This window comes from Pseudocercospora fijiensis, assembly GCF_000340215.1.
Source record: "Pseudocercospora fijiensis CIRAD86 unplaced genomic scaffold MYCFIscaffold_9, whole genome shotgun sequence".
Taxonomy (NCBI): Eukaryota; Fungi; Ascomycota; class Dothideomycetes; order Mycosphaerellales; family Mycosphaerellaceae; genus Pseudocercospora; species Pseudocercospora fijiensis.
In genome coordinates this window covers 2,654,743-2,674,677 of record NW_006921540.1, presented here as the reverse complement: position 1 = coordinate 2,674,677, position 19,935 = coordinate 2,654,743, and the positions used below count along the sequence as shown (strand labels likewise).

General features: G+C 52.5%; 11 protein-coding genes across 11 annotated transcripts in view; 6 read left to right on the top strand and 5 right to left on the bottom strand.

The window, feature by feature from the left end:
- MYCFIDRAFT_199823 (uncharacterized protein) overlaps positions 1-1,143 on the bottom strand; it is a gene marked incomplete at both ends in the record, with an annotated part of 2,565 nt that extends 1,422 nt beyond the window's left edge. Inside the window, one exon of the mRNA XM_007932802.1 lies at positions 4-1,143. Coding sequence (XP_007930993.1) covers positions 4-1,143 — 1,140 coding nt within the window. The remainder of the gene's footprint in view (positions 1-3) is intronic.
- Positions 1,144-1,605: 462 nt separating this feature from the next.
- Positions 1,606-3,146, top strand: MYCFIDRAFT_183963 (uncharacterized protein). The gene has a single exon (XM_007932800.1). It carries the CDS (start codon positions 2,704-2,706, stop codon positions 2,857-2,859), a length of 156 nt encoding a protein of 51 aa, XP_007930991.1. The 5' UTR covers positions 1,606-2,703; the 3' UTR covers positions 2,860-3,146.
- MYCFIDRAFT_205133 (uncharacterized protein) lies at positions 1,606-5,299 on the bottom strand (the record flags this gene model as incomplete). Its single annotated transcript, XM_007932799.1, has 4 exons — positions 1,606-3,236; positions 3,333-3,598; positions 3,649-4,669; positions 5,275-5,299. 4 exons carry the CDS (start codon positions 5,297-5,299, stop codon positions 3,043-3,045), a joined length of 1,506 nt encoding a protein of 501 aa, XP_007930990.1. The 3' UTR covers positions 1,606-3,042.
- Positions 2,200-2,592, bottom strand: MYCFIDRAFT_102035 (uncharacterized protein; the record flags this gene model as incomplete). Its single annotated transcript, XM_007932801.1, has 1 exon — positions 2,200-2,592. A coding segment is annotated over one exon (393 nt), but the record flags the coding sequence as incomplete, so codon positions are not given.
- Positions 5,298-6,684, top strand: MYCFIDRAFT_157436 (uncharacterized protein; the record flags this gene model as incomplete). Its single annotated transcript, XM_007932798.1, has 3 exons — positions 5,298-5,555; positions 5,607-5,810; positions 5,865-6,684. The coding sequence occupies 3 exons, from the start codon at positions 5,298-5,300 to the stop codon at positions 6,207-6,209; spliced, it is 807 nt and encodes a 268-aa protein (XP_007930989.1). The 3' UTR covers positions 6,210-6,684.
- A 183-nt stretch (positions 6,685-6,867) lies between these two features.
- MYCFIDRAFT_32018 (uncharacterized protein) lies at positions 6,868-7,189 on the bottom strand (the record flags this gene model as incomplete). The annotated part of the gene is made up of 2 exons (XM_007932300.1): positions 6,868-7,053; positions 7,109-7,189. 2 exons carry the CDS (start codon positions 7,187-7,189, stop codon positions 6,868-6,870), a joined length of 267 nt encoding a protein of 88 aa, XP_007930491.1.
- A 161-nt stretch (positions 7,190-7,350) lies between these two features.
- Positions 7,351-9,069, top strand: MYCFIDRAFT_56910 (uncharacterized protein). The gene has a single exon (XM_007932402.1). It carries the CDS (start codon positions 7,358-7,360, stop codon positions 8,786-8,788), a length of 1,431 nt encoding a protein of 476 aa, XP_007930593.1. The 5' UTR covers positions 7,351-7,357; the 3' UTR covers positions 8,789-9,069.
- Positions 9,070-9,308: 239 nt separating this feature from the next.
- Positions 9,309-11,393, top strand: MYCFIDRAFT_157428 (uncharacterized protein; the record flags this gene model as incomplete). Its single annotated transcript, XM_007932797.1, has 1 exon — positions 9,309-11,393. One exon carries the CDS (start codon positions 9,309-9,311, stop codon positions 11,055-11,057), a length of 1,749 nt encoding a protein of 582 aa, XP_007930988.1. The 3' UTR covers positions 11,058-11,393.
- On the top strand, positions 11,207-12,502 carry MYCFIDRAFT_78381 (uncharacterized protein; the record flags this gene model as incomplete). Its single annotated transcript, XM_007932580.1, has 2 exons — positions 11,207-11,261; positions 11,415-12,502. The coding sequence occupies 2 exons, from the start codon at positions 11,207-11,209 to the stop codon at positions 12,500-12,502; spliced, it is 1,143 nt and encodes a 380-aa protein (XP_007930771.1).
- Positions 12,503-12,790: 288 nt separating this feature from the next.
- MYCFIDRAFT_183958 (uncharacterized protein) lies at positions 12,791-13,628 on the bottom strand. Its single transcript, XM_007932796.1, has 2 exons — positions 13,037-13,628; positions 12,791-12,969 (listed from the first exon to the last, which is right to left on the bottom strand). Exon 1 carries the CDS (start codon positions 13,467-13,469, stop codon positions 13,257-13,259), a length of 213 nt encoding a protein of 70 aa, XP_007930987.1. The 5' UTR covers positions 13,470-13,628; the 3' UTR covers positions 12,791-12,969; positions 13,037-13,256.
- Positions 13,629-13,742: 114 nt separating this feature from the next.
- On the top strand, positions 13,743-16,535 carry MYCFIDRAFT_56905 (uncharacterized protein; the record flags this gene model as incomplete). Its single annotated transcript, XM_007932401.1, has 4 exons — positions 13,743-14,044; positions 14,099-14,778; positions 14,919-16,413; positions 16,469-16,535. The coding sequence occupies 4 exons, from the start codon at positions 13,743-13,745 to the stop codon at positions 16,533-16,535; spliced, it is 2,544 nt and encodes an 847-aa protein (XP_007930592.1).
- Between the last annotated feature and the right edge of the window lie 3,400 nt (positions 16,536-19,935).

Here is a 19,935-nt window from a genome sequence, read left to right as displayed (position 1 = left end):
AACCACGTTCATCTGACTGAGCGCGATCGGTGGAGCCTCGTGGATGTTGTGCCTTTCGGTAGTTGCTGGAGACTTGGAGATAAGGATGCCAACAGGTTGGCCGCGATGCAAGACAAGAAGCTTGTCCTTATTTAGAGTCTCCTGACTGGGAGTGTCGCGTTGATTCTCGCCGTTTTGCAGATCGTTGTCAATAGCGTTCTTCGTCTTCGCGATCGAGAAGTCTTGTCGAGGCACGAGTGGCGCTGTAGCCGTCTGAGCTTGGCCAAGGAGCGGAAGAAGAGGCCAGACTCCATAGGCGACTGGCAGAATATCTACACTGAGTCGTGGCGGAGCCATGCTCTGGACGCAGGGCAGTCTATGCAATGTGCACTTCATCCTCCACTCCGTGAGATTCGTGGGATGCCGGAGAGTTAGCTGGCATTCGACGTTAGCGTTGTTTGCGATGATCCACTTGTTCAGGTTCTTGGTGCGACATGAAGGACTGTCAACGACTTTGACTTGTCCGTGTTCGGCGGAGTTTTTTGCCTCGAAATCTGTACCTTCGTTGCTCGTAGCTGGAGAGTGTGCCGAATAATCCTTGGCTTCGCTCGTGGTGTTTGCTTCGATCGTGCTCGGCTGCGCGATTTCTTGCACGGGTTCGTTGTGATCTGGAATGGCTTCGCTTCGTTGAGCAGCATTCGAGTCCTTGCAATCTGTCAAGTACTGTGCGAAGATGTCTCTGTATATCTTCACGATCGCGTCTTTCAATAGTGTCGCATCTTCCTCGTTGTCTGCCTGCGAAGTGACAGAAGTGAACATGCCTGTCAAGCGCTCCATATCCATTTTATCCGCATCTTCTGTGCAATACTTCTTCCACTTCAGCATCTTCTTTCTTACTGGCACCAGTCTCTGACAGAGTGCTGTGCGCTTTCTCGCTAGCTCGATCTGATCCGACTCGTCTCCAGGCCTCGAGATTGGCGGAAGGAGACTGGGTCTCTTGATTTTCTGCCCTCCCTGTCCCTCTTGTTGTATGGAACTTTCTGCGCTGACTTCGAAAAGGACGTGCTTCTTTGTGGCACGATTCGATTCTGTTGAGCTTGCAAAGGGCGGATTGCGAGGCTGTTTCAGGCAAGACTTTTCTGGTATTGCTGGCGCTCGCGACATGTTGACAGTGATGGCGGCTAGCTCCAATCGACGTATTCAGTGTTAGGCAGGGAAGCTGATGTGATTGTTCCAGTCCAGAGTTTGAAGGTTTGACTCTTCGCTAAGCGCCGTTTGCGCACGGACTCCGCCTTCACATGCGCGGTGCGTAGCTATCTCGCACGAACATGCCAGGGATCACAGCGACTTTATCCAGCGAGTGCACCTCCACGGCTTATCGATGTGGTGGGAAAGGTCCACCTCTGCGCCGCGGATTCCACTCGCCAGATCTAAGCTTCCGTGTTGCCTCAAAGAGGACTTCAAGCTCGCGTTCGGTCATGTCGCGAAGAATGACAAGATAGTTCGGGTCGTCCTGAGGCAGATTGAATGATCAGCTCACGCCACTCTGCTGAATATTTGTGTTTAGCGACGTGCATCCACCAACGAACTTACACGGTCATATTCCCACGGAAGGTCATAATACCTCAGCACTTTGAGAGACATGTATTCACGGTGAGTTTTAGGGTACACAGGTGCTGATGTCCTTGGGTCGAGGAGAAATGCTCCCATCTCTGGGCTGTTGGCGATCTTTGACAACGTGTTTATGTCATCGTCACTTATGTCGAGCCGTGCCCTAAACCTCAACAGCATTCTGACACAATCATATCTTTCAAGTGTAACGCCCGTCGCAACTGCATGGTATCCCATGGAGATGCCATTGTACACCGTTAGCGCCAGGGAGCGATCAACCAGCAAATTGTGTAACGTGCTCGGTCTATCCGCTTCCACTAGGTATTGCAGAACATTGAAGCGTTCTATTCGCTGTATTGAGGCCATGACAGAGCTATCCTGGTGTACGAAATTAACTATCCAAGCTCCAAGTAGCTGTTCTGAATTCGTAGGTTTGAGTGCCAAGGATAGAAGACCACGATCACTGTCTCCGAGCAAAGCCATGTGCCATGGACAACACTGTAGCAGGTCACTTCCTGGTCCGAGTCTTGACAAGGGAGGTCTATCATTGGGTACAAAAGTGCCTCTGGTACGTATGGACTGCAGCAGAGACGGCTGGACAATGTCCATAGCTACGACATTCGCGCCGGCCTGGCTGAGATCGTCAACAATGTCTAACTCTCCTGCGTAGCAAGCACAGTGCAGAGGCGTGCCAACCATGCGACCTTGGCGAGATACGTCGGCTCTAGCCTCAAGGAGGAGTCGGACCACGTGAGAACGGCCTTTGAGAGCAGCCAAATGTAGGGGCGTGCCACGTTCCAGACTTTCTGCGTTCACGTCTGCGCCAGCTTCCAAGATGGCGCAAACAGTGTCGTGAAATCCACTCAAGGCTGCATGGTGAAGGGCGGTCAGACCATATTCGTCAGCGTGATCTATCTCTGCGCCTAGGTGCAATAAATGCTTCACGCGAGGAGTTTGGCCCTCAGAAGCGGCGTTTATCAGGGCTCCATGCCGACCGTCTTCTCTCAATGTCTCGTCAGAGCGCCGTTGCCGAATGTTGTAGTAGTTCTCATAATCTGTAGCCGCTCAGTAATGTACTGTCTGGAGATGCGATAGGCCCACGCACTATTGAAAATGTTGCCGTTATGCTGCCTTGCTTGGTCTCTTGCGGAGTTTCTCGCAAAAGTGTTGCTGTCACCTACTTCTGGTCTGGAGTCCATCACAATTGATGCAAAGTGCTCCAGAGCACGATTTGACATGGAAGCTGAAGTGCAAAACGCTGGCGGCTAGGCAATGCTGGGCGCTGGGCGAAGGATCGTGGCGTGCATAATTCTTGGCAGCAATGCTGTGCATTCAAGACATAATCTTGCTGCAGTTGGCACAACGATCATTGCGCGAGGACTGATCTCCATCCGTTGTTCTCGAACGAAATGACCAACGCCGGCGCCGAGTAATGCTTTGCGATCAGAAAGTCTAAGATATGCCCAATTTCGCAAAGAGCATCGGATTTCCTTCGACAGCCAGCCACGCGATCCCAGCATAGACTACTAGCTTCGTGATTACTTCGACATCATATCGGATGCGAGGCTTCTCCAGTTTCGAGAACATCTTGCGATCGCTCTTCTCATCGTCGTTGCCACTGTCGCTGCCATTTCCATTCTCACTCGCTGGAGGAGTGAGCAGGTCGCTGCCAATCCGATTGACCTGTCGCGAGGGTGTCGCCGAGCTCGTAGCATTCAATTTTACGGCCAGATAGGACGCACTGTCTCCCGGCTCTTCGGGAGTAACTAAAGCCATATCGTCCCTCGGTAGTGTCTGAAGAGATGAAGATGGAGATTTTGACCTTGCTCTCTCTTCCCGTCGTTGCTGCTGGCGATGCGCGATATGCTCACGAGCGTCCGCTTCAGACTGAGGACCAACAGAGATTGTTCTCTTTCGCCTTCGAATGGAGTCGAGCATGCTCGGAATCTCTGACGCAGGCGGCAGGATCTTGTCGTCCTGACGGAGCGGTGGCACAGAGTTGTAGTCCCTGTCCCATGTTAATTTTGTGAGCGCCATACTTGTGACAAGACTTCGTACCTGGCTTGAAGAAAGTATCGCCTTGGCATGTTCAGCCCGTAGTGGGCAATGAAGCGGAAGGTTGGAGGAAGTCCTCGTAGTAGAAGTGGTTTCATGATAGCTCGCCAGGCAAATATTACCACTATGCCGCCGACCAGTCTGGCCGCAACTTTCAAAGGATCCCGATTGTCGGCTTCATACATGATTGCAAACGCAGCAGTCGGATCGGCCGAGCCTGCGAGCGAGGTATAGTGCCAAGTGCCGATGCTGACACCCATCACGACTCCAACGAAGGCCACACTGTCGTCGTAGCAGGGACAATTGTCAGCTGGCTCAGGATGGAAGCGTACAGCAAGTATGAGAAGCGCAACGGTCACTGCAGGTCTTGTCCAATCTCCGCTGGCTAGCCATACGTTAAACGAGTGCCCGAATGCCACGCGACCGGCTGCAATCATGGCTCCGAGCACAGCTCCGAAGACAACATCGAAGAAGCCGTGCATTCCACAGTACATGCGGCCGACGCTGATTGATGTGCCGTAGCAGAGGCATGCCAGGGCGAGAAGTCGGAAGCTCAGTGAAGAGTATTGGTCTTGTGCTGTCCACAGCTTGTGCAAGGAGTAAACAGCCACAGATATGGCATTCGTCGTATGCGTCGAGGGGAAGCCATACTCCATGGCCGCTGAGCCTGACATGGTAATGCGCTGAAGTGGCGGTGATAGCGGTCTGGGTAAGCAGACAAGGTCTTTCACGTAGCCGCTAAGGTACACTCCGGCTGCAAGCATATGAACCAATGCCACTCCGAGCTCGGGATATCCACACCAGAAGCATATTGGCAGAGCAGTCATGAAGAACGTGTGAGTGCCAAGGTTCGCGGTCAGAGCGAAATACGAATCCAGGAAGGGCGATCGCAATGTTTCTTGTATCTTGGCAAGATAAGGCGTCTCTTTCCGAACGATGGGTATCAGCTTCTGACGCAATATGTATCGCCATTTTGGCAGTCGTCTTTCATAGTGCGAGAGGCCTTTGAGACCAGCGTCCGGGTCTGGAGAGGGCGTCCGCAAGTGAGCCTGATATCTCAGGTGGATCTGAGAACCAGGCATGGGTTTAGTTTATCGCGTAGGAGCCGAGGCGAGGCGGGACATGGAAGTGAAAATCTCGCGAACTCGGGCCAAATCTCTACATGAAAACTGAGGATGATTCGCGATATGGAGTCTGGACATCTGAGGCTTCAGATGACGTGGGAAGTTGGACGGCACGCATAGAGTTTGACCCTGGTACTTCTATTTCGCGGGGCTTATCGCCGTTTCCTGTTCACCCGACGGTCCTTCCATGCTTCCACGCTCGACAACGCAACGCTGCTGAATGCGCAAAATATGCCTCAGCCATGGAGTAAAGAGACAGCAACTGCCTCGATCAGCAACCGGCTTCACCGGAGACCAATGGAGCGGCGGAGTGTCGCGGCGGAGAAGATGGGGGATGTGAGGCGCCAAGGCGCATAGAGGCGGAAGTTGCCAGTTGCTGCCGCAACCGCGCCATATTCAAAACAAAACACGGGCCCTATCGCGACGCTAGTTATCGCAGACTGAACCGCGAAACATTCCTCTCCGCGCGCCCATATTCTACAGCAACGAGCATTACATTCCACACCTCGCGCATAAGCCTTCCGCAACATGTCTGTCACCGCCGTCTCTGGCAACCCGAACTACGACCATCTGCGACGCAAGAACAGCAGCAAGTCCTTCTTGACACGCGGCGACAGCTACCGACGCAGCACTCGAGGTAGCGACGGCACTGTCAATACGACTAGCAGCGCAAGGACAAACATCACGGCGCCGCCCGAGTACAGCAAGAAGTTTGTGGTGGTGGGCGATGGAGGCTGCGGCAAGACCTGCTTGTTGATCAGCTACTCGCAGGGCTATTTTCCAGAGGTGAGTGCAGACATAAGCCAAATGAAGGCATAACGTTGACAATTCTTCCAGAAATACGTGCCGACCGTATTCGAAAACTACATTACGACTGTCGAGCACAAGCCTTCGGGGAAAGGCGTTGAACTTGCGCTTTGGGATACCGCTGGACAGGAAGAATACGACCGATTGAGACCGCTCTCGTACCCAGAGACAGATTTACTCTTCGTCTGCTTTGCGATTGACTGTCCAAATTCGCTCGAGAATGTTCTCGATAAGGTATACTTGAACAATATTGAGCCTCATAAACATAGGCTGACCATGGTCATCTAGTGGTACCCTGAAGTCCTGCACTTCTGCCCGACAACGCCCATAATCCTCTGCGGTCTAAAGTCTGATCTTCGGCACAAGCGGACTTGCATCGAACTGCTCAAGACACAAGGTCTTACGCCTGTAACGAAGGAACAGGGCAAAGCGGTGGCGCAGAAGATGGGCGCATTATATATGGAATGTTCCTCCAAGGAGACCACTGGCGTTCAAGAAATATTCGATACAGCCATCGACATCACTGTACGAGGTCAAGATCGAATGGCAGCAGAGGGCGACCGACTGGGGAGTAGAGGCAGCCAATCGATGCCTGTCAAGCGGAAGAAGCACAGTAAATGCAGCATCCTCTAAATTCACTTCGCATCTCGCGGTGCGTAGTGGATTTGGATTTGAAATCTGCTTATATTGACAGCTCACTCCGCAGACTTGACAGGCGAGAAGCGGCTTGCGAAGCGTCCAGTATACGAGATGCCCAGGTACGCGCTCTCGCCTCGGAGTGCGCGACAGCTTCGAGACTCCCAGGCTCCGCTCCTACCACAATCAACAGCAGTGCTCGCGCAGCCAACTCTGGTCAAGGCCGTCTCCAACACGCACGGGCTGCTACGCGAGATGGGCCACCTCCTCTAGTACGGGTTTCGGCGTTGACTGAGAGCGATGCATACAGACCCCAGCATTTTCAGCATCTTTATATGTTGTCAGCCTGCTGTGGGTAACGGCGTACATGACATTTTCCTTTTCTTGGGCCAACGAAATAAACTTCTTAGGACAGACAGCAAGATACGCAGGAAGTATCTCTAGATCGCGAAGCTTTGGCAGAGTTATGTGTAATAATCATGACCCGAAATGAAAACATGCTTCTGAATCATACCGCCTTTCTACATCCTTCTCAAACAATGCTTCTTGGGTATCATAGACAATCTCAAGCTTTTTCCAACGCCGCAGTGCACATAACCCAGCTTCGTCTCGCCTCGCGTCATTTCATGAATGCGCGTGCGCGTGCCATCATCTCTCATGATCCCTCTACTGCTCCCTCTTTCGCAGCATCTTTGTTTTCCTCCTTCTCAGGCTCTTTCGCCATGACGTTCTCGAATTGCGACCATAGACCTTCGACTTGACTAAACTCGTTGCCAACCGCGATTACGCCTTCCAGACTCCGGTTGAGCTTGTTGAGGTTCTGTAGCACATTCTCGAGGCCCTGCGACATTCTCAATATCTGTTTGCTTCAAGCTGAGCCAAGGGGAATTGCTTACTGCGGCTACATCTTGTACTAGAAGTGATCGCTGCTCTTCGAAATATGACTGCCCGCCCGAGGCCCCATTTGAGTTGGACATGTTGGATGTTTATAGCGAGTTGAGTTCGCGCGAAGACGCGTTGTTGAATGTCTGGGCGCGAGTCAGGTTTCGAACCGCGGCTTGTTTCGCATGCACAGTACCTTTCACGCTCCAGCAGCAACCACTACTTAATTCACGACATAATAATGCCACTACGATAACGACAAGATGGAATTTATGACTGCTCTCTCCGGCGGCTACGATGATCAGAAACCTTCGCTCTTCGAAATCCTGTCCGAGAACGAACTCAACTCACTCATCCCACCATCGCTCCGCTACCTCCTCGCAGTCGCAACACATCGCAACCCGCGCTACCTGCTCCGAATCCTAAACAACTTCGACGAAATCTATGCCCTCCTCTCCCTCGCAGTCGAGCGCTTCTATCTACGAACATACGGCGGAGGCTTCACCGAGAACTTCTACGGCCTCAAACGCGAACGAGTCCTCCGAATCAAAGGAGGCGAAATCACTCGCGCAAGACTAGGCGCAGCGAAAGAAGTCCGTGAGACCTTACGACTTCGAGATGGAGATGTCTGGAGAAATCTGGCAGTTATGGTGGGAATCCCATATTTGAAGCGGAAACTGGACGAATCGTATGATATCCATGCCAGTGGAATCAATATGCTGGGACCGGCGTATCGCGATGGTGAAAGATATCCTGCGGAAGGAAGTTGGAGGCAAAAGATCATGTGGGCGTATAAATGGTTCTTGAGGAGGATTTATCCTACTGTCAATGCGGCGTATTACTTCTCATTGCTGGCTTTTAATTTGGCGTACTTGTTTGATGGGACGAAGTATCACAGTCCGTTTATGTGGATTATTGGGACGAGGGTGAGGAGACTAGGAGAGGCGGATCATAGGGCTATTGCTATGGCTGCTGAGAAGATGGGTGAGGCACTTCCAGCAAGACCAGGACAGGCGAATGCTGGAATTCTGCACCCTAGAAATCTTTCGAGAGTGGTGAAGCCGAAGGTTGTGACGGGTTTGAAATTGTTGCTGCCGACTAGTATCTTTGCGCTGAAGTTTCTGGAGTGGTGGCATAACTCGGATTTCGCACGACAGCTCTCGAGAAAGGCGAACGAAGGATTGGAGTTACCGCCTCCCACGATTTCTGGACTACCTGCTGCCGCGCCGCCTGCGGCAGCGAAGGAGAAGAAGACGGCGGAATTTGCAGACGAGAAGGGCGAACGACCATCTTCGTCGCGACGCGATAGTGGCATTGGTGGCCCACCAATATCTTCAACGTCTATGCTGCCCATCCTCACAGTTCCCGCGCCGCACTACTCGTCGCCGTCTGATCCTGAATCGACCAACACCACTTCTGTGTGCCCAATATGCTCTGGTCCTATTCAGACTGCTACTGCCGCCCAGACGGGGTACGTATACTGCTATACATGTATATACAAGTGGGTTGATGGCACGCATGCGAGGCAGGAAGCTTTCATGGAAGGGCATGGTGAGGAGGAAGACGCGAAGGGCTGGGCTGAGGAGGGTGGTGGGAGCCGGGTTGGTAGGTGGGAAAGTGGTGTAGGGAGAGATGCGGTAACGGGCAGAAGAGTGCTTGGGGGGACAAGTGGGTTGCGGCGGGTAATGGTATAGTGAGTCTCTCCAGGCTGTGCCTCTGGGTCTGCCGGGTTTCGACTTTCAACGGCAAACGCCCGCCGTTCATTCCGCCCAAGATGCATATTGGTGGATTCACCGCTCCGGAAGATACAAGTGCAACAACGAGTGCCATGCCCACAGCAAGGAGGCCATCGGACCGCTGGACTTGAAGCTCTGAAGATGCAAGAAGCGCGAGAGATTTTCGTTTGCATCTTCTGGATGCTGTAGACGCAGCGCTTGAACTATATTGTTGCATACGAAGACCAATGTTTACGCCGAACACTCCGATACTACTCCGCGAATAGCTTTGTCAGCGAAATACGAGGCTGGAAGAAAGTACACCCGAGCCACACCCCCTCGCTCTCGCCGACTGTAGCCGCCTGCCGAAGCCGAAGAGCCGGCGAGCAGTTGCCGAATTAAAGATTGGGTGATCTTGCAAAAGCTCGCTTATCCTGATCGTTTCCCTCCTGTACACAACGTATCGACTTGTGCTGATTCGCGGCAGATCCAATTCAGAATGCCGCATACAGTGCAGCTGGCGGAGTACCTTTTCACAAGACTCAAACAGCTTGGCATCGGATCAGTCCACGGCGTGCCTGGTGACTACAATCTGACCTTGCTCGACTACGTGGACCCGGCTGGGCTGCATTGGGTTGGCAATTGCAATGAATTGAACGCGGGCTATGCAACGGACGGCTATGCACGAATCAATGGACTCGGAGCTTTGATCACCACCTTTGGAGTCGGCGAGCTATCAGCTGTCAATGCTATCGCTGGCGCCTACACTGAACTCGCAAAAGTCATACACATCGTTGGAACACCCCGGAGAAATCAACAGGAGACCCGAGCACTGATCCACCACACATTGCTGGATGGCGACTATCACCATTTTGCTCGCATGTATGAGCATGTCACTGTTGCTCAAGCCGATCTCATTGATCCAAGAACAGCGCCTGAGCAGATCGACACCACAATTCTGCAATGTCTGATTCAGAGCAGGCCAGTCTACATCCAGGTGCCAGTTGATATGGTCTCTGCTCAAGTACCTGCAGATCGACTTGCTTCACCTCTCACAATACCTGACGTCATCTCCTCTCCAGATGCCGATGCGGCGTTTACAGCGATCCTGGAGAAGATCAAAGCCAGCAAGCGGCCGATGCTATATGTGGATGGAGAGAGCCGAGCTTTCGGCATGGTCGATGACATCCAGAAGCTGGTGAAGGAAACCGAATGGCCGACGTGGACCTCTGTATTTGGCAAGGACATCGTCGACGAGACACTGCCTAATGTCTGCGGAATGTGGCAAAGCAATTATTCCAGCAAAGAAGAACTGGCATACATCAACTCGGCAGATCTGGTCCTTTGCTTCGGCCCTCACTTCAGCAACACCAACACCTATGCCTACACAACAATACCTTCACCCGAGAAGACCATTTTCTTCAAAGGCACATCCGTCGTCATTGGCGATCGAATCTTCAGGGATCTTCCAGCGAAAGTGTTTCTCTCAGCACTGCTATCGAAGCTAGATTTGGCCGTGCTCAAACAGCAAGTCAACCCAGTAAACGCGTTCAAGCGACCAGCCGCACAATCAACAGCGTTGCCACCATCCTCGGATCTGACCACCCAGGAGAACTTCTACCGTCCATGGACCGAATACCTTCGCACTGGCGACATACTTCTTGCAGAGACCGGAACTCCCAGTCATGGAACGCGGGACATCTCCTTCCCTCCTCATTTACGCTACTTCAGTGCCACTTCTTGGCTTTCAATAGGCTACATGCTTCCAGCAACCCAAGGTGCAGCTCTAGCGCAGCGAGAACTCTACGAAGCTGGGAAATGGCATGGATCCAAGCCTCCAAGAACGATTTTGATGATTGGAGATGGATCATTTCAAATGACAGCACAAGAATTGAGCACAATTATCAAAGAGAAACTGAATGTGACTATCGTGCTGATCAACAACGACGGGTACACCATCGAACGATGTATTCATGGCATCGACCAGGGTTACAATGATGTGGCGAGGTGGAGATATCTTGGGGCACCTAACTTTTTCGGTATAGGCCAACAGCCAGGCGGTGAAGGGTATGTCGCTGAGACGGCCAGAGTTAGGGATTGGGGTGAAATGAAGACTGCGCTCGAAGCTTTTGAGAAGAGTGAAAAGCCGTGTTTGAGGATGATCGAGGTCATCATGGAGAGAGAGGATTCAACGAAGGCTCTGAAAGCCATGCTGGATGCACAGAAGCTCAGCTCTGCAAAGAAGTGAGCAAGAAACGTCCGAGACATTGCTATAGAGGCTTTTCGCAGGCATGAAAGGCAGGTCTCGGTCTGACAGACTACTGACTCTGACTCTGACTGTGGTCATTGCCACGTCTCGCCAAATTTGGGGCTTTCGTTGCCGCTTATATGGCAATAATGGCATGTGGTACGAAACTAGTAACTAGATGGGGTGCGGCGGAGATTGCCGCCAGTAAGTCACGAAGGTAATCCCCTGTTGTTCACTATACAGATGAACCTTCTCGGAGCAGAGTTGTATACAGCGTCTTTACACTTGGGAGTGAAAGTGACTAGGCGCGGCCCGCTGAATACAAGTTTCTACTCGCTGTAATCCTTGAGAAACAAGGATCTGGTGAATGCCCATTTTCACTCCGAAGTGTTGCGAAAGACGCCGACGGCATGGGTCAAGACGTCCGGATTTCGACTTCCAAAGATGCAGGCCTTACCTGGTCGAAGCCAGAGGTCGCCTTCCCTCCAGCGCTCCTGCCAACCCAGAACCATGTTGAGGATCCGCAGCACTGGTGCGACCTGCATATCCCACAGCGCGCGTTGCAGCCGTTGACCATCGTGCGTTTGCCCGGCGCCGACGAGGGTTCATCCCAAGTCTTCGCCGTTGCGCAATCGAGCGACAATTTATGTCCTGGCCATTTCGAGTCAGCTGGCCGCATCGCCCGTGAGCTTGACGTCCATGGCTCCGGGCTATTCAAAGACGACCCGTGCTGGATCGTGAAGAATACCTATACCGATGCTCATCTATGGGCGAAGACCATTTATGGAACCCAGTCTGGGATGAAGATGTGCGATAAGAAGGATGCCATTATTAAGGCTGTGAACCACCCAGACAACCTCGGCCCCGGGTCTGCTCAGCTCTTCAATGCGCCTCTTATCGCTTCCGATGGCATGCACAATGTCAGCTATCCTACGAGAGCTGTTTGGCATGGCGAATCGAACAACGGCTACTGGCAGCGATTTTGGTCTGACGTGTCTATGAAGAACCCCACCGACTCCGCCTTCGTCGAGTACAGTACGGACAAGGACGGCAAGAACTGGTATCCAGCTACGAACTCTGGTCGCGGCATTAAGCAGACTAATATGCCCCACTTGTCGCAGAAAGCTCACTTCGGAGCGTATGACGGCTCGACGCAGATCCGATACTATGTCTCCAACTCCGGCATGAATGCCAAACTCGACCAGACATTGTTGACGGTAGCAATGTCGCGTGGAGATGATCCAGCGTTCACGAAGATTGGAATTGTGCGTGGAGGTGATGCGGACAAGGAGGCTAACGCAGGTTCTCGGCCACCTGTCAACAGTGGAATCCCCGGCTTTTACTGGCCATCCGCGGCTCAAGTCGGTGACAAGCTTGTTGTTGCCTACAGCGAGAACAGGGCAACGATATGGGTCAGCGTGCTGAAGGAATCCGATTTTCCGTAGACGGAACGGGGATGGACAGAACGAACGCAGAGTAATTTGGTGCGATCGCATTCAGCATTCAGGCAGTGAGGAATAATCATGTGGTTCGTCTCGATAGGCGGTCTGGAAATAATCTCAGGAAGAATGTTGTAACAAAAGGAAGCAATGACAGTGATAAGTGTTTAAAGGCCAGGGTCGTTGCCAGGTCACAACCCTTGTGTAGAGATCCGTGCTCGAAGATGATTGATAACGGATCGACGTCCGATCTGCTCCCTCCCTCCCTCCCTTCTTAACTCCACTTCATCTTGTCGGCTCATTCATCACCGTTGCAACGAAGCCTCTCACTCCATCACAGTGATGTAACCTTCATGCAGCACATGTGCCGCGGCAGTCCGGGCTATCGCTTCGCTGCGTGCGCTGCCTATTTACCCGCCCGCAAAATAGTACCGCGCGAGAGGGCCTCAACAGAGCACATTGGCACAGTAAGAGTAAGCTGCGCGTCATGCAGGGTGAGCAGCGACCAGCGCTGTTGTACCTGGCTAAGTGATGGTTCAGGTACACGAGTTGATTGCCAGGAACATCACATCCTCCTTCGCCTGGAAACTACTCCAGCGCGTCCTTGAACGCCTCTGTACTCCTCATCCACTCCATACACATGTTGGAGCCTTGACCCGAGCCGCGTACTATTGCTGTCGAATGCCGGATGTTCACGATCGATGTACGGATTGATGACGAGCGCCTCGCGAATCTAGTAAGCTGCTCATGCCGCTAAACGTCACCAATATGGGACCTGGGACACCTGTTTCCAAATGGTCTCCACCTCAGCGACACAGTACGCCACCTTTGGTCCAGCTGTCCAGTTGTGGTTGGTAGTTATGCCTGCCAGGAATCTTCTCTGACAGAACTCTCGATTACCGACAGCTTCCGCTATGCCGTCCCCCAGTTCCTTTGCCGGGCCAGATGACCGGAAATACAGTCGCTGATCCATGTTTTTCTCGGCATTCCTTGAAGACGCAGATGTTATGCTGCTGCAATCAGGCAGTGTACATACCGATTATTACCGACCCATGCTAACAGTAGAGATGGTGTCTCCACGGGTGCCCTGCATGCCCGCTCCTGCAGACTACTTCCCGCTCCAGCTTCTGTACAAAGGACGTACTGTGTGCTGCATAGCTGTGTTTGAACGCGGTTCGTCAAGGAAATCATTCTTTGCGTCTGCATCTGCACCTCTTTGCCAGCATTCTCAGTGCCGATTGCCAAGATGGGTTCCATCCCTGAGATCGAAACAGCATCCGTGGCTGGCATTATCGATATCAGAAGCGATTCCGATGGCTTTGAACTGAAGCAACTCATCAAGAACGGCCTCGGCTGCAAGAACGAGCCAGAGAAGACACTTCCAACGCTTCTACTTTACGATAACAAAGGTCTGAAGCTGTTTGAGCAAATTACTTACCTGGAAGAGTATTATTTGACAGATCAGGAGATCGAAGTGTTGACCAAATATGCGAGTCGTATCGCTGATCGGATACCATCGAATGCCATGCTTGTTGAACTCGGTAGTGGGTACGTGCATCCCCATTACATTGGAGTTGCAGGCTTTGGTTGACGAACGCTCAGCAACCTGCGGAAAATCAAAATCTTGCTCGATGCACTCGATCGTGCAGGAAAGAAGATCTCCTACTATGCCTTGGACCTGATGAAGTCAGAGCTAGAACGCACATTGGCTTTCGTACCGCCTGGAACCTTCAAGCATGTGCAGTGCTACGGTCTCTGGGGCACCTACGACGACGGACTGGAATGGCTCAAGCGGCCTGAAAATGCTGGCAAGCCAAAGACCATTCTTTCACTTGGTTCCTCTATCGGAAATTTCACCCGCGAGGAGGCTGTGGGATTTGTCTCACAATTCGCCGCCATCCTAAGCGAACAAGATTCCTTCATCATCGGCCTCGATGCATGCCAAGATCCGAACCAAGTATACCATGCATACAACGACATGGATGGGGTCACCCACAACTTTACTATGAATGGTCTTCATCATGCAAACAGCTTACTCGGCCACGAGGCATTCCGCCTTGCTGACTGGAAAGCCCACGGAGAGTACGACCAAGAATGCGAACGACACCGTGCCTTCGTGGTTCCAGTGCGAGACACTGAAGTCCTAGGATACTGCATAAACGAGGGCGAAAAAGTGCGGATCGAAGAGAGCTACAAGTATAACATGGCACAATCCTCGCATTTGTGGTCTCAAGCTGGCGTCATAGAAGCAGCGACATGGTCCAATCAAACACAGGATTACGGTGGGCAGTCCCGCACCTTTCTATTTTGTCAGCCTCTGGAATCAACTTCCAGTTGAAGAGAAGACTCTCTCACCCCAATCGATTATCACTCTGACATCAGTTCTGTATAAGTTCTTGCTGACAGTTTTGCTCAATCGCAGCTCTGCACATGCTCACCAGGCCGGTCAGTATGTTTTCAGGGAAGCCCGAGAAATATGCCGCACACCCTGTGCCAAGCCAGGACGATTGGAACGGTCTTTGGCATGTGTGGGATAGAGTCACAAGGCAAATGATCCCGGATGAAGAACTTCGTGAGAAGCCGATCAAGCTGAGAAATGCTTGTATTTTTTACTTGGGCCACATCCCAACATTCTTTGATATCAAGTTGGGCGAAGCTACTGGACTACCACCTATTGAACCAGCATACTTCCGAAACATATTCGAGCGCGGAATCGATCCCGATGTTGATGACCCGTCGAAGTGCCATGCTCATAGCGAGGTTCCTGATGACTGGCCAGAATTGGGAGTCATCTTGAAGTATCAAGAGGACGTCCGAGAGCGGGTGAACGATTTGTACAAGTCTGGTCAGGCTTACAATGACAACTGGACTGGTCGAGCATTGTGGCTTGGATTCGAACATGAAGCAATGCATCTGGAAACACTGCTGTACATGCTCATCCAAAGTGAGAAAACGCGTCCACCAGAAGGCACTGTGGAGCCAGACTTTGAGCAGCTGGCTGCTCGTTCCAAGAAAGAAAGTGTCCCTCTGCGATGGTTCAATGTTCCGGAACAAATCGTAAGAATCGGAACCGACGACCCCGACACGCCCGACGGACCAGTGCGATATTTCGGTTGGGATGTTGAAAGTCCATCGTATACCTCGAAGGTGAAGGCTTTCCAGGCGGCCGCTCGTCCAATTACGAATGGCGAGTACGCCAAGTATCTGAGTGTCACGAAAGGAAGCCAAATCCCGGCCTCCTGGGTCGTGCACAACAAGCGCGATAGTGCTATCAATGGCCACACTAACGGCGTCAACGGCCACGTTGATGCTCACGATGATGCTGAGCTGCAGCACTTCGTCGATGGCAAGTATGTGCGCACAGTATATGGTCCAGTTCCATTGAGTCTGGCTCTCGATTGGCCAGTCTCAGCTTCGTATGACGAGCTCAAAGGTTGTGCTGCTTACATGGGAGGTCGTATCCCAACCATGGAGGAAGCCCGAAGCATCTACGAGTATGCAGCCACGCTCAAGACACGCGAGGCGGGCAAAAATCTCGGCAAGACGATTCCAGCAGTGAACGGTCATCTGGTCAACGATGGTGTCGAGGAGACTCCGCCATCCAAGGCTTTGATCAACGGGACCAGCATTCCAGCTGGTCCTGACCCAACTGAACTCCACGTTGACCTTGACGAGGCCAATGTAGGGTTCAAGCACTGGCACCCGATGCCAGTCACTTCAGCCGGAGATAAATTGGCTGGCCAGGCTGAGATGGGGGGTCTGTGGGAATGGACCAGCTCAGTCTTGGAGAAGCGTGAGGGCTTCCAGCCGATGACTCTGTATCCGGCTTACAGTGCCGACTTCTACGATGAGAAGCACAATATCGTACTTGGCGGTTCTTGGGCCACTCATCCAAGGTTCGCTGGGAGGAAGTCAGTGTAAGTGAAGTTGAGAGTCGTAAAAGGTACAGCGGTGTACTGACCCATCTCGCAGGATCAATTGGTATCAGCGCAACTATCCATTCGTCTGGGCGGGTGCGCGCTTGGTCAAGGATCTGTGATCCGTATCCGTCCGAAAAAGTGATGGATCACAATATCTATTCTTAGTCAAGCAACAGTCCATGCAGTAACGAGATAGCAACATAACGGCCTGTGATGTTTCCTCGCGCAAGCTTGCTTGCACAGTCTCCAGCCAGTTAAAACTCTCCCCTCGATATAGCGACTAATGGGTGAGGTCGGGTGCTCTTGCACTTTCACCGCTTTACCCCAGTTCTCGCCAATGCATGTGAAGACCCTGACGAGCGATGCCACGCGACGATCCCAGCAATCGATAGTCTGTGAAGCGATATTCGTAAACAAACAGAATTTGGGAAACAACTCGAATTGGACGTCAACACAACGTGGCCACAGCTGCACACTTCCGCACATGTCGTTTCGAGCTGCTCACCTCCAAATCAAGCAAGACGGGGCGCACCTGGGCAGCCTGACGCCGCTGCCATCATCGCAGTCTTTGCCCAAATCCGAGCATCTCACTTTGACACGCGCCGTTTGAGCATCTGAAGCCAAAATTCGAAGAAGTGACACAAACGCCCAGACGACTCCCCTCCCGTCCGCAACGGCCCTGTTGCTAGTAGATACATAAAATCTTGAAGAAACATCCAAATTTCACCTCTTTTTGCTCCAAACGTCTACAAGCAGAAATTTCGGTCGACCAGGCGCGCCAGGCTACTGCATTCCGCCGCCGGTCCATACCATCCATCATCCATCATCTGCAGCTGTCCGACTCGCTTACTGCACACTCCACCGACAAGTGGAGGACCTTCGTTTGATCGACCTCACTCAGAGATAGAATATGCACACTCAGTTGCTCGACTTTGGCTGCAACAATAGCAGCTTCTCCATCGCCAGGCCAGGCAGCACTCGAAGGCACCATCAAAAGCCTGCCGCAGTTTTATCACCAGCACCACCACGCAGACACCAACAAAGAACCAGCACAACACCACCACCAGCAGGGGCATCGCAAGCAAACAGCAAACATGCCTCAAGACCTCTTCAAGTGGGAAGAAGGCGGCGTTTTGAGTGAGTGCTGCGAGAATATCTCTTGAGAGACCATATTCTAACCACCTCTGCTTCCAGAACACCACTGCCCGATCTGTCAGACTCCTCTTAGCCACGAGAAATGCCGGACCATCTGCCTTGGCAGCCACGTCGAATGGTGCCATCGCTACCACTCACTATTCCGAAAGAATTGGTCTTCGAGATGCCAGGCCTGCAAGAATACTGATGAACAGCATGAGAAGCGGCATCGGCAGATCGCTGAAATTCTGGCCAAAATCAAGAAGTTCAAAGCAGACGAGGAACTTGCAGCCATGGAGCTCATGATGTCGCCTATTACGCCACGGACTCCCAGGACTCCGCTCACGAGCAAGGCACTCAACTCTGTGAGCGGTCCACTGCCTCCCATGCTTGAGGCAGCTAAAATCTCCAAGAAAGAAAGAAAGGTGGCAAAGAAGGCGGCAAAGGCGTTGGAGCGGGACAAGGTAGTGACGACGGCGGACATCGAGCTCGTGGCCAAGACATTGCATCCAGAGCCCGAGAAGAGCGAAGATAAGGCAGAGACAGAACTGGCGGAATCCGAGGAGCACCTGGACATCAAGCACAACCTACGCTTCCACAACAGCACCTGCAACTCAAAGTCAGCGAGACATGACTATATCATCAAAGAGCGAGGTGGAAATGTTCTGCTCGACGACCAGGAGATCGAGCAGTTACTTTCAGCTTTTGAAGTCGACCCAAAGGCTATCGGCAAGGAAGGCGAGCTCGTCAAGGAGCTAGTCGAGGCTATCAAGAGTGACCTCGTCCACTTCAATGACGAGCTTGCCATGACCGCGCGGAACAGAGCAGGCTTCTGGAGATGGGCAAACAAGAGGGCATATCGCGACCTGATGGACAACGGCAAGGAATGGAGCGATAAGCACAACAAAGAGCAGAACTCTGCCGAAGCCGAAGAGGAGCGCCGCGGTAGCGCTGCCACTCTTGATCCTGAGACCGAAGACGATGCTGCTACCTCGCGTAGTGGCAGCATCGACACGCCCAGTCTCACAGACTCCGCCGGCACTTCGCTCACTGTTCCATCGAGTAAGCCGTCCTCAGTCAAGAAGCCTCCTACGCTGAGCCTCAAAATTCCTCCGAGCAAGCCAGTGGCTGATGCTGATGGCTGGACTGCGGTCGGTAAGAAGGTCTTGACGCCCGTCAAGGGCACGCTCAAGCTGAGTGGTAATGGCGGCCTGCGGCACTTTGCGCCGAAGCCGAAGGGTCAGTTTGGCGCGCTGTCGTTCGCGGATGCCGTTAAGGACGACTAGGCCGTGGTTGCGGCAGCGCGTCATTCATTGTTGATGCTGAGGGAAAGGTTCGGTGTGGTTTGGAGCGTTTCGTTGGGTGTTGTACAGCATGACGGCGCATGGGATTGTGGTCGTCGGACTGCGTGAAGCGACGCATCTTGGAGCAGAAGACCTCTCGCAGGAACGAGGGCAAATGAAGTCTCGCTCGGGAAGAAAGGCGCATTATAGAAGAAGTAGCATCCATGTGCAAGAAAGAAGTTGGTTCTTGACTTTGTCTGCATCTGCATCCCTTCCTGCCATAAGAAGTGAAGTCTCGTTCACGCCTTCCCTTCCTTGTCTGTCGTTCTCGAAACAACGCAATCGTGATGAAAAATCTCAGCCAGTCTCCTTCTCCTTTGCCATCACCGCGTCCATCGACTGCAACAACAACTCACTCCATTCCATCTTGGTCATCCAGCCTGTTATCGACAGGATATGGTGTCGAAAGGGTATGCTCGAGGGTATCAGTGGCGTTTCAAAGGCCGCTGCTCTCCAAGCCCTTCGCGCCGATGTCTACAAGTACATTGCTGGACTGGCCAACAATGGCAGTCCGCGATTTGGACGGCGATTTTTTGAACGGCCTAGGCTAGGTATCACTTCCTACAGTCGGCTACCATTATTCAGCTGACATGCATCTCAGGCCTCGCGATAAGTGGCGGAGTCGACTCTATGGCACTTGCCACAATATGCGCGTGCTATTGGCATGGCGTTGAACGCGATCGCAAGCATGACGTGGGCTTTTCTGGCTACATCGTGGACCACGGCTATCGACCTGAGAGCAGCGACGAAGCGGAAAAAGTTGCGCGTGAATTAACTCGTATTGGTATCAAGCCCAAAGTACTGAAGCTGGACTGGTCTTCCTACGGAAATCCCACAGCAGTGCCCAACTTTGAACGCGTTGCGAGAAGACTCAGGTATCAGGCCATCGGCAAAGCGTGCTTTCGCGACGGCATTCGATCGGTTCTTGTTGCGCACCATGCTGATGACCAGGCTGAGACCATTCTGGTGCGCATGCTTCTCAGGTACTACGGACACGGTCTTAGGGGTATCAAGACTACCCGCAAATTTCCTGAGTGCGACG